A 12,740-nucleotide genomic window follows, 5' to 3' on the forward strand; every position below is an offset into this window, starting at 1 on the left:
TTTTAAAAGGAAGCTCTATTACATCTAGTTAATCATGGGTTTGATGTGTAGTTATGTTTTTTCTAATGCACATTAAAACAAATCCATAATTATTAAGATAAATGATGTTTGCTTATGTGCCACCTAAGGACAACTTGCATGCTTAGCCCTGGGTAGCTCTACGATTTTGAAACTATCCCTCAGTTTCCTCACCTGTGCAAGGAGGACATTGAGATAGTTATATAAGTTACTTTCTAACTATAAAACTTCTTTCATCAAGCCCTTGTGTTTTAAAAGGGCTCTATCCCCATCATAGCCTGGGACAGACACAGGTACCATGAAATCAACCCACAGTCCAGGCTTGTAACCCAGATATTTGGAGCCTCTTGAGCAGGTTATTATAGGACTGTGCCACTGGCTTTGTTTGTCTCGCTTCTTACCAGAGATACTTGAAAAAGATTTACATTCAGCCATGGTATGGTAGGGAGGACTTTTTTTCCTTTTCTTTAGCTCAGGTCCAACTATTTTGACACCAAGCCTGATACTACTCTTTGAAAAATATAGGTCAAGCATTGTTACCCTAAGTTCCGAGGGACATTCCTTTTAATAAGGAGGCCATTGATTAGGCCTGATGCATCTTTGTCTTGCAGGAATGTTTGTGGTAGTGGTGTGCTGTAACAAGAGCTGACCTACATTTCAATTTTGGCTTAATTAAATAGGAAAAGAGATTGTATCTAGTTCTTGACCTTGCCTCTTAAATTCAACTCTGAAACTCTCCTGCGTTGGCCAAATTAAACACCAGCTTGGGCCAGCCTGTGTGCTGGGTGATGCTGCTCTCCCTGAATGCCCTAGAAATTCAGCAGGGAAAGCAAATGGCAAAAGAGATGAGCAGAGCCTTGTTTTATTGTGCTTATTGCACGTCGTGGTTGCGTGAACTAAGGCGTCTCATGTTTTGCTTTTCTTGTCCGGTTCAAAATTCGGGGAGCGCAGATGCCAGGAAGTCCCTTTAATATAAAGAAACTCGCCCTCATCTCACAAAAAGAAAGTACTAGCCCCCCTCAACACTTCCTTTATTTTGCACCAAAATGGGACGTATTTTCTGGCCCTCATTCCTGGCCTGAAAGAGTTGAGAGAGTAAAGCAGCTGGGAGTGTCCTCAGAAGGACGGGTGCTGTGGCCCGGGGCTCTCAGGCGCTGGCAGGGGCCCTGCAGCCCTGGAGGGACACAGGTGGCCTGTCCCCGGACGGTGGTGGCAGTGGGGAGCGGGGTCTGAAGGCCCTGTCTTTTCAGTTAGCCACCTCTATGGATTTGGCTTGGTAGACGCGGACGCCCTCGTCGTGGAGGCCAAGAAGTGGACTGCGGTGCCCCTGCAGCACAGCTGTGTCGCCGTCACAGACAAGAGGCCCAGGTGAGCTCGGCTCTTCCCGTGTGTCCTTTGGACTCTGCTGGAAGGTATTTCGGGGATGGGGGAGATAGGTGTTCACACACGCATTCCTGTGCACATTGGTGGGGACATGCGTATGTGGGTGCGTGCAGTGCGTCTGTATACATGTGTGCATTTTTTCTTGTGGATTGTGAAACAGGAAAAGGAATCGATTCTTAATCCAGTACTGTTCTGAGGCCTTTTGCTGTCATTGTAGTTTCCCCTTTTGTCAATTGCTCCATTCTGAGGCATCCGTCCCTCAGCCTGAACCCCAGCCTAGGATCGGAAATTCTTAGCCGTAATATTTAGCAGAGCCACCCAGACCTGGGAGCTGCCCTGCTGGCTGGGGGCGATGGGCAGCAGCGCCGAGCGGCCTCCTAGAGGCTGGAGCCGTAGCTCTGGCACCTCCACCGGCCCCGAGAGTCCGCAGTGAGACCCTGTTGGTCCTGGACCAGGGTGGCAGCCCCGCTTCTTCTCTGTGGCAGGAGAGGGTTTAGTATCCAGAGTGCACATCAGCACGGTGTCTCAGATAAGCTCAGAGTGCACAGCATGGACTCAGATAAGCTTCAAGTGTAAACACTGGGATTTTTTTTTTTTAACATCTTTATTGTAGTATAATTGCTTTACAATGTGGTGTTAGTTTCTGCTGTATAGCAAAGTGAATCAGCTATATGTATACATATATCCCCCTATCCCCTCCCTCTTGCGTCTCCCTCCCACCCTCCCTATCCCACCTCTCTAGGTGGTCACAAAGCACCAAGTTGATCTCCCTGTGCTATGCGGCTGCTTCCCACTAGCTATCTATTTTACGTTTGGTAGTGTATATATGTCCATGCCACTCTCTCACTTCATCCCAGCTTACCCTTCCCCCTCCCCATATCCTCAAGTCCATTCTCTATGTCTGTGTCTTTATTCCTGTCCTGCCCCTAGGTTCATGAGAACCTTTTTTTTTTTTTTTGGATCCATATATGTGTTAGCGTATAGTATTTGTTTTTCTCTTTCTAACTTACTTCACTTTGTATGACAGACTTTAGGTCCATCTACCTCACTACAAATAATTCAATTTCTTTTCTTTTTATGGCTGAGTAAAGTTCCATTGTATATATATGCCACGTCTTCTTTATCCATTCATCTGTCAGTGGACACTTAGGCTGCTTCCATGTCCTGGCTACTGTAAATAGTGCTACAGTGAACATTGTGGTACATGACTCTTTTTGAATTATGGTTTTCTCAGGGTATATGCCCAGTGGTGGGATTGCTGGGTCATATGGTGGTTCTTAAAAAAATCAGCTGTACGGAATTCCCTGGCAGTCCAGTGGTTAAGACTCTGTGCTTCCACTGCAGGGGGCACAGGTTCAATCCCTGGTTGGGAAATTAACATCCCGCAGGCTGTGTCACATGGCCAAAAAAATCAGCTATAAAGTAAATAAAATAGCAAGAACCCTATTCCATTAGGAGAGGAAATCAGATTAATCTCCTGAATTCTGCTGTTGCCGCTGTCCATTTTATCCTTTTCAGAATGGTGTTTCTCTAGGCTTTAAAATCTGATGAAGAATGGAATGCATTTCTTTCTATCTATAACTGTTTATTACCTTTGGAAAATGTATGTTTGAAAAAAAAAGAAATGATGGGGTGATTAAAAGGGATTCTTGCTTTATCAACAAATATAGATCACTCTCTTTGAGATCGCCCCTTCCTTAAAGACATCTACCTCTTATAATATGCCCTTCTGCTATAAAATGTTGAGCAAAGTGTTTCTTGCTGATGCCTTGCGTACAGTAGGAATTCAGAAGGTATTTGTTGGATGAATAGCCACAGAAGGATCTTTTGAAAAATTGCATTTCCCTCCTGCTGCTAATTGTGAAGACTGACTGCCGGGTTATCCCTCCAAGGCCTGAGGAGCTGGTCTGCCAGCAGGCGAGTCTCAGCCTTGACATTTGAAAGCATCGTTTTCTCTGGGGAGCCTTAGACTGTCAAACTCAGGAGAAAGTGGAAGGTTTTCTGAGATTAAGAGGCCTTTTGCATTCTTTTGCTTGGTTATTTGGAAGACCCCTGGCACACAGACACTCAAGCTCCAGGTTAGACGGTGCTGGACTCGGGGGCTGGGTCCCACCCGCGAGGCTGCCCTCTGCCCGGCCGCGTCCAGGCTGCAGCCCTTCCTTTCCGCTGGCCTCCCCGTTGGGGCAGCTCCTGAATGAAGCATTCTTCTCCTGCCAGAAATAGTTTTAAGATGGGAGAGTGGTGCCTAGGTGGCGAAGGGTTGTTTTTATTTTTATTTTATTTTGTTTTTTAAGTGCTGGTACATGGAGTCTAGACAGCATGGGTTGAGGGGTGCAGCCATACCACACAGTGTGACATTGTTCCTGTCCTTTGAGGAAAGGTCCCCGCAAATTCCAGCAGACGGGAAGAATCGCACTTCTGTTTCTAAGGGAAAATCATCTTTACGTTTAGCAGTTTCAGACTCTCTGGAATATTCAGCCAATCTGCTGTCCCAAACCTCAACTGCACATTCAGTTGTTCCCAAGGACATAAGAGCCAAGAGAGAGACAGACAGCCAAGTGCTCCCGCCTGGAAGGCAGATACGTGTTTAGCCCTGACGGCTTCATCTCCCGGCAGAGCTGCAGCCTGCCTGCCAGGGTCGCTTGAGCCAGGGCCACTGAGCACCCCCAGTGCTTATGGCTGGTTTCCTTCATCAGGGTTCTTGTGTAGCTTTGCCTAAGCTGCTGGGACCATTTAGCTTAAAGATGAAAAGGAAGTCTTCCCACATGCCTGCTTCTCCCTCTGCCTCTCCCTGCTCCCTCTCTGCAGATGTTTCTTGGTCCAGGGGTCCCCGGAGACAGCTGTCCACTGTCTTGGCCTCTTTCTGGTTTTTCCTTCTCATGGTGGAATCTTAGGATGCCGTGAATGTCCCAGACCTGGCTTCAGTGCTTCCAGTGGAGAAGAACACCGAGAGAGAGAGGGAGGAAGGGGGGAGGGGGCCTCTTTGGCCGCCCTGTGCGGACCCATGTACCCACGGGACACGTTTCCCTGTCTTCCCACCCGAGTATAAGGACCAGGCCACCCTACTGTGACCTTCAGAGAACAGTGTTCCTTGATATTAAGTGCAGGCATCCCGGCAAGGACTGTGGCCACACCTGCCAGTTCTGCGGTGACGTCTGAGCCAGGGGGCCTGGGTGTCCGTGGTCACGGGCAGGGCAGGAATGAAGAACACTGATATCCAGCCACGGCTGCTCCTTAACTCCTTTGAGCCCCAGTTTCTTCATCTATGACGTGGGGATTTAAAACAGCTCCCAAACCTCACACCGTGGTTGGGGGTTTTGAATGAGTGAATACACACGGAGTGCTTAGAACAATGCCCGGCTCACAGTAAGGGCCTGATAATTGTCATCCATCACATTCACCTACGTATTTACAAGCAGAGTTGTTATAAAACGACATCACACGCAGTCTGGTTTAATGAAATACCAGAAAAGTAAACAGCATGTGGTTAGTGCACAGTTAATTCTTGAACATCTAGAAATAGATGGTCTGCTCTACAGATAAACCTAAATATTCAAAGCTTTTAGTTTTGAAGTATCTTTTGTGTGGTGGGTGAGTTCTTTAATAAAAGACAAGCCATACTAAACCACAAGCTGTCTAGATGGTAATCTTCCAAACCTGCTGAAGCTGAAGACAAGTACATAAGTCCTCTTTGCTTTAGAAGACTCTGGTTGTCTTTCCAGCACGAAGTTAGGAGACATGGATGTCATAAACTGTTTCGCCGTAGCCTGGGTTTTTAAAGACGCAAGGGAAGTGCCGGCTAGAAAATCCTGCGAGCCAAATAAGATACTTAAAAGCTGGGCCTCTTTTTCATTCACGGGAATTATACTAAGCTTGATTTTCTTTTTCACTTTTTTAGAAAGGCTATAAAAGTGTTCATTTTATCCTTCTCTATCTGACACCCACAGACTTTCAAATAATTTTGCACAGGCAGATGGCACTGTTCATGATCCTATTTACCTTCCTGTAATTGACAAAAGTTCTAAGGAGATTTAAAACCATCTGTGCCCAAGACCAGGCAAGAATGTCTTCCATGTGTGTTTGAATGTCACAACAGAGACTCGGGCTCAGCTCATATTTTCACCGGTGTCATCTGTAAGGCCGGTAACAAGCCATTCTCTATCGCAAAAGTGCCCAGCGAGTTCAAGGGATTTCCCCTCCTGCTGCAGCGACACTCAGCACTCCCTGAAAGCTGCGTAGGCTGTGCTTTCCCCGTGGGTGCCTGAGAGGTAGGTCAGACACCACAGCCTGTTCTGTGGGGCGGGGGGCTGTTCCGGGGTGGGGGTGGGTGACAGGCTGTAAAGAGACGGCCCAGGGAGATCTGGCAGCGCCTCGGAGTGAGGGGCCTGGCCCCTCTCGTTCCTCGCCGCGCCCATGCCTGCAGGCCCGTCTCTCCTGGCGGCTCCCTGACCTTCTCCACGACCCCAGAGACTTCTTACTGTCTCTCGGGCGGGGGATTCCGACAGAGACAGGCTAAATCCCCCACCCCCAGTCCCTAGATGTACAGCATCCACACAAGGGGTGTCCGCATGGCCTTCCTTCAGAAGGGAACGAGCACAGCTTCCCCCGACGGGTCTGTGATGGCAGCCCCCAGCCCCCGCCCATCACAGCCTCTCTCCTGCTGTGCTGCTGGCCTTTCTGATCCTCTTGGCCTGAGCCTGACTCAAGGGTGGGGGTGGTTCTGGACGGAGCAGGCCAGCAGAGGGGCACCAGCAGGGCCTGAGTGGTCCCCCAGGACACAGTGGGTGCCATGCTCATGTCTGAGCACAGGCTGGGTCCCAGGCAGGATCTGCAGAGAGGGTGGCCCTGTGACTCCTCGAGTCATGGCCCTGGGGACCGTCTCCCGGAACAGGATGTACCCTAGGGGAGGACAGCCCGGTTAGGGCTGAGGGGCGGGCGAGGGTAGAGAGGTGTCAGTGCTCTTTGTTGTGACCACGGACACCCAGGCCCCTGGCTCAGAACCCACACGACCTCACGCAGAACTGGCAGGTGTGGCCACAGCCCTCACAAGGACGCCTGCACTTAATGCCAATGAACACCGTTCTCTGAAGGTCACACTAGGGTGGCCTGGTCCTTCTACTCAGGAGGGAAGACCGGGAAATGTGTCCCTCTGGGCAGGAGCGCATCCCAGGAGCTCAGGCAGGATGGAACCACGCCCCCCAGGACACCTTCCCTCCATCCCTCTGCATCCCGGCTGCGGGACACACTGGCTCTGAGACGGAAAGGCACCTTGCCCTTGGCTACCTGCAGGCTCTTGCAGTCTCAGTCAGCCGCCACCACCCAAGGGGCTAGGCCCTGGTGTCTGTCATGCAACAGGTCAGCTGGGCTGGCCCGGAGCACCTGTGTGGCTGGACCCAGGCCAGCCTGACTCCAGGGCTCTGCAGGGGGGCTGTGGCACACAACTGGGGCTCATGGCTCTTCAGGCAGCTAGAAGCCCCTCTTTCCTGCTCTGTACTGTGCAGGTTCCCTGCCCTCCCAGCCCCTCTCCAGGGCATCCGATCTGTGCCCGCCTGCTACTGTATGAGGCCGCTGCTCCTGGCTTCCTCCATCATGGCATCCTACATGGGCCTGGGTGCCTTAAGGAAACTCAAGGGGTGCTCTGCAGTCCTGCGCTGGGGGTGACCATACCCAGGCCCTCGACCTTTGTTCTGTCTCCTCATATCCCTTTAGTTAACTGTTTGTTTTTTTGCAGCCCTTGTCCTCCTTAGCTTTTTTTTTTTTTTTAAAGACTTTTTCATGTGGACCATTTTTAAAAAATCTTTATTGAGTTTGTTGCAATATTGCTTCTGTCTTATGTTTTGGTTTTTTGGCCACAAGGCATCTTAGCTCCCTGACCAGGGATCAAACCTGCACCCCTTGCATTGGAAGGTGAAGTCTTAATCACTGGACCACCAGCGGAGTCCCCTTAGCTTATTTTTTGATGCAAACCTGTTTCCCCAGGCTTCCCTGGTGGCGCAGTGGTTAAGAATCCACCTGCCAATGCAGGGGACATGGGTTTGAGCCCTGGTCCACGAAGATCCCACATGCCGCGGAGCAACTAAGCCCGTGCGCCACAACTACGGAGCCTGCGTGCCGCAACTGCTGAAGCCCACATGCCTAGAGCCTGCGCCCTGCAACAAGATTAGCCACCTCAATGATAAGTCCACGCACCGCAACAAAATGTAGCCCCCGCTCGCCACAACTAGAGAAAGCCCACGCACAACAACGAAGACCCAACGCAGCCAAAAATAAATAAATAATTAACTAAAAAAAAGAAAAAACCTGTTTCCCCCACATTGTGAGCACTCCCTACTTCTAAGACAAGCAGTTGAAGTTGAACGATAACCGTGATTCTCATTGTTCACAGTAGTTCTATGACGTCACTACAAATGCTGACTTCATGAATGCAGCACCATCGTTCCTGGGAGCCTCTGGTCACGACACTTTTGTCAATCGGTCAACACAGAAACTTGTTTTATGTGTGTTTCTGTCTAGAGACACTTTAAAGTGTATAGTTGACTCATCGACAGTGAGCCATGGTCGGCGGCACTGTAACTCAGGCCTGGACGATGCCTGAACCAACACATGGATTTTCTCCACAAGCCACATCAGTGCCTTCCCGTGCTTAGGACATTAGCCAGCACTGCAGCACTGTGCTGGGGCCATTTTAAACAGTGAAACCACCAACAGAAAGCACAAAAATGTGAAAAACGTGGCACTCGGTAGACCAGAAGAAGGACATTTGTTTATAGTATGAGCTTGTTTGACCTCAGCTGGGAACACACATACTGGGCAGTTCACATATTTTGCTTCTCTCTCTGCAAATGCCCACAAAAGCACCACAAGTATTGATTTGAAGTTATAAATAAATTTTAGTGGGTAGGTGAATTTGCAAATATGGACTCATGATAATGAGGATTGACTGTAATTTCATTGTCTCCCCCCACCCCCGTCAGACTGAACCTTAGAATTGGAAGGAATGTTTAAAAGTCAGCTAATTTAGCCCCTTCATTTCACATAGAAGAAAAATATGTGCCATAAATTTAAACACTGTGCGTTTAAAACACCTTATAGCCCAATTAATCATGGACAACCCTGTCTAAATTAATATACTGGATTAGCCTCTTTTTTTTTTTTAGCTAAATTTTATTTGCAGCCTAAATGATCATCTATGGTTTGATAATCAAAAGTAATTTCATCTAAGGAAAATCCTAAATGTGAGCTAACCTGAGTAAGAAAGTCACAGAATCTCTGCCTCAGACTCTCATGACCCTCCTTCCAAAAACAGTCATCCTGGAACATAGACCCAGGAAGTGACTCAGAACCTCCTTGCTGTCCCCAAACAGATGGCCCCAGGCCCTCCCACAGGCCATGTTGCCTTCCTAAGTCTAATAAGTCTGTCCCAATTAACCCCTCTCCATCCAATCATGATGCTTTAGAAGGTCGATGCAGGGGTTTCCTGGTTGACCTTCTGGTTGACCTTCCGGTTGACCTTCCTGGATGACCCTCCGTTGTCATGGTTCTCGGCTCTGCAGCAGCCTCTTCTCCCCCAGACAGATGCCAAATACCACAGGGGGAAGGACGCCGCTGTTTTCTGGTTCCACTGGGTCTCCTGCTCCACGTGACCTCAGGACTGTCGGGGGAGGAACTGAGCACGGCCCGCTTGGCCCCAGCCCTGCCCGTGGAAAGGTGGCGTCACCCTGGGGATGCTCGGGGCCAAGGCACAGGTCTGGCCTTGCAGCTGAGCTGGGGAGAGGTCTTCAAGGTGGGAGTGAGGAATGCAGGCAGACCTTGGAGGTATTATTGGTTCAGTTCCAGACCACTGCAATAAAACGAGTCACATGAATTTTTTGGTTTCCCAGTGCATATAAAAGTTACGTTTCCAATGTGCCGTAGTCTGTTAGGTGTGCAACAGCATTATGTTTAAAGAGACAATGTACATACCTTAATAGAAGATACTTTATCACCAAAAAAGGGTCACCATGATCTGAGCCTTCAGTGAGTCATAATCTTTTTGCAATAGTAACATCAAAGATCACTCATCAGAGACCACCAGAACTTTTAATAATAATACTGAAGTGTTTGAAGTATTGTGAGAATGACCAAAACGTGACACTAAGTGAGTGAATGCTTTTGGAAAAGTGTCGCCGACAGACTTGCTTGTTGCAGGGTTGCTGTAGACCTTCAATTTGTACAGAACGCAATTAAGCGAAGTGCAGTGAAAGGAGGTCTGCGTGTGCTGACCTGTAGTGGCTTCCCAGCTTGAGCAGAAAGACACGGGGAGGCAGAGAGCTTCTGCCCGTGGCCCACCTTCTCCTGCTTTTCCCAGCCACTTGGTTTACTAGAAAACATTTCTACCTCTGGCTCTGAATGTCACTGATGCCATAAGATTCTAAGCATTATGATTTGGCAAGCACCTTGAATTTAGTAAACTGCGAACTTGTTTCTACGCATTTACACACAATTAGATGGTATTATGTACTAGAGAATACTGGATGGAGGTACCGGGAAGTTACTATGAAGCCTGTGGGCTGGTAGCCCTTCCCCCTCAGGAGAAGGGAGCTGCTGAGGGGCCTTAGGATGAAGGAACATCTGGAAGGTCCATAATTAAGTCTGACGTGTGGCTTAGCAGGAAGTGACACGTCTCTGTCCCCAGAGCCCTCTTCTAAGGAGGGCAGCCCCCAGAGCTTGAATATCACTGGGTCTGGAGGGAGGTCTTATAGGACCTTTTACTCCTCGGTTCCCCTAGGTCCTGGGAAGATGGCTTTGTGCACAGACAACAATTTCGGAGTTTAGTAGCAGAGGAACATTTTCGGTTATCTTGGGAGCTGTAAGATCTCTCTAAATCAGTTTTGGTGATTAAAGTACAACTTACCTGTGTTTGTGTTTCTGTGCATTGTTTAACCTAAACCTTGCAGCTTCTGTGCGTCAGACTGGCCAACCTTTGTGACCTCGGGGCCTGGCAGCTGGGGTCCCTGAGCAGGAATAAAAACAGCAGATTGCAAGAGGCTTTGACAGTCTTGTTGAGGACGTCACACGCCCTGAGCTGCGCTTTCCTCTAGATGTCCACACCAGGGCTGGGCCCAGGGAGGCGGCCGTGAGGGGGGTCGGGCTGCCCTTTTTTTTTTTCTCCTGCTCCTGTTCTCTGAATGCCTGCACCTCATCCCTAGGATTAAGGTTTCCTGGCTGGGATCCCAGGTCTGTTTCTCGAGCAGGGTGACTGCTCCGCATCCTAATTGGCAAATGGTCGGGAGTGGGGGCAGGTACAGAGTTTAAAACTTCATTATGACTTTTGTTTCTGTTTCACCCCCCATCTTGCTCTTCAGCCCAGGAGAGCATGGGATTGTTTAGTGAGTCTTCACATGGAGGGGTCCCCTCTCCCCAGCACCCACGCTGCCTTCTTAGTGCAAGAGGGCCGGGAATAATTTACCTGGAGATACATGTGTGCCCGGCGGGGCTGGAACTCTCCAGAGCTTTCTGTTCTGCGCTGCGTCTCCCGCAGCGGGGGGCCCACTGACCTGTAAACACAGACAGTGAAGCTTGGGAGAAGGCAATGGAAGAACTCAGCATCTCTAAATCAATTTAGGATGTATGCAAATCATGTTTTCAAATATTTAGAGAGTCTCTGAGGGAATTACATCACTGTTTATAAGTGTTTTGATTGTTTTTTATGACTCGGGCCCAGTCGAGCCAAGCGACGTAATTCATGAGATGCTGAACCCACGCTGCGAGCCCCGCGCCTCCCTAGAGGGAAGTCGGGCATAATGGGAAAAGTGCTCCCCATAATAAACAGAGCGCTGGCCAAGCGGTGGGGAATTATTCCTGTGCTGCTGGGCGGAGGGTGGCCTTTGTTCAGTTTACAGACCATTAGGGTGACCCGCGGTGGTGCAGACTCAGAGGGTGGCCCGGCCGGGGCTCTGCAGCAGCGTCGTGTGCAGGCTTGTCTGCTCCATCTGGGGAGCATGTGAGAAAATCCTGGTGGGACTGAGTCTTGAATGACTGGGGCTTGGTGCCTGTCCTCAGATTCCACCCCAGATGATAAAGCTCCCCTGAGTTTGTACAGAGAACTGTCATCCACTGCCTTCACGGGGCGGGGGAGGAAGGGGCCCCCAGCCTTCAAGCAGACGGTCCGGAGCAGACCATCTCCTGTCCAGTCACTGTGGCCTCGACCAGTGCATTCAGCACCAGAGGCCAGGTCTGGCCCTGGGTCCCTTGTCCGTCTCCTCTTTCCTGGTTTCTTGAACACGAGTGTGGGTCCACACAAGCTGGGCACCTCTGGGGACTCAGAGCCTCAAACCCCAGCTCTGCCTCTCAGTAGCTCTGTGACCTCGGGCATGGTCCTCGATCTCTCTCTGGATCAAACGGGTCGGTCCTCGTGAATTCTCACAACAGGGGCTGGTGTCCGGCACACAGCCAACTCAGGAAATGTTTGCTGTTGTTATCATTCAGCATCACGACTTATATCTTCAAGGCCAGTCTTTGAGACAGAAGTGCTGGGGTTTTAAAGCCTTGCAGACCCCAGGCGTTGAGGAGATGAGCTGGCCAAAGGGTTAGGGCACCGAGGGGGCGGATCCGTGGGTACGTTAGCCGAGTCTGCACAAGAAGACATTCTTTAAATGTCTCTAAGCAAATTCCAGAACGATAAACCTCTTCTGGGCAGGTGATGTAACCCCGACAGGCACTTCTGAGTGTGAGACCAAGGGGCTGCGGCCGGGAGGCCTGGCTCCGTCCCCTTCGTGCGCGACTTAGGGCTTCAGGTGCCAAGTACTAAGCCCCTCCCTCCTCCACCAGGAGCATCCCCGTGGTGCAGACGCTGAGGACCAGCGCCCTGACCACTGCCTGCGCCGACCACTCCGACCAGCGTGTGGGCTACCTGGAGCACGTGGTGGCCCGAATCACCGTCTCCCACCCACGCCGAGGGGACCTGCAGATCCACTTGATTTCTCCCTCAGGGACCAAGTCTCAGCTTTTGGCAAAGAGGTAAATCCAGGCTGGCCTGGGGGGCCGGGGCGGGAGCTGGGCTCACCTCAAGGTCACATGGCCCTGCAAGGCACCCGGCACGCTGGGGGTCTAGCTGTTTCTGTCTCTTGAAGACACTCACACGTAGACCCAACAAACCTGAAAAAATAGCCTCCTGCAAACTGCCCTTCAAAGCCGCCCTGGGAAACTCTCCATTTCAGGCAGTAAGTAGTGACAAAGGTTTGTGGTTGTTTCGTTGCTTAGTGGAGAAATGCATGGAATTCTGGCTATGACTTCATTGCTGAGGTCCTTGGAGATCATTTTTATCGTATTCATTCTGCATTTTAAGGGAGAACGCATGT

At 50.1% G+C, this 12,740-nt stretch overlaps 1 protein-coding gene across 6 annotated transcripts in view; it reads left to right on the top strand.

Moving 5' to 3' along the window:
• PCSK6 (proprotein convertase subtilisin/kexin type 6) overlaps positions 1 to 12,740 on the top strand; it is a gene marked incomplete at its 5' end in the record, with an annotated part of 193,450 nt that overhangs the window by 121,623 nt on the left and 59,087 nt on the right. For 5 of the 6 annotated variants that reach the window (XM_082448594.1, XM_082448596.1, XM_082448597.1 and 2 more), the window contains 2 exons: positions 1,269 to 1,386; positions 12,211 to 12,399. In XM_082448594.1, coding sequence (XP_082304720.1) covers positions 1,269 to 1,386; positions 12,211 to 12,399 — 307 coding nt within the window. The remainder of the gene's footprint in view (positions 1 to 1,268; positions 1,387 to 12,210; positions 12,400 to 12,740) is intronic. The other variant, XM_082448595.1, reaches the window with a different exon arrangement.

This window comes from Balaenoptera physalus, assembly GCF_965194825.1.
Source record: "Balaenoptera physalus genome assembly, chromosome: 2".
Classification (NCBI taxonomy): domain Eukaryota; kingdom Metazoa; phylum Chordata; class Mammalia; order Artiodactyla; family Balaenopteridae; genus Balaenoptera; species Balaenoptera physalus.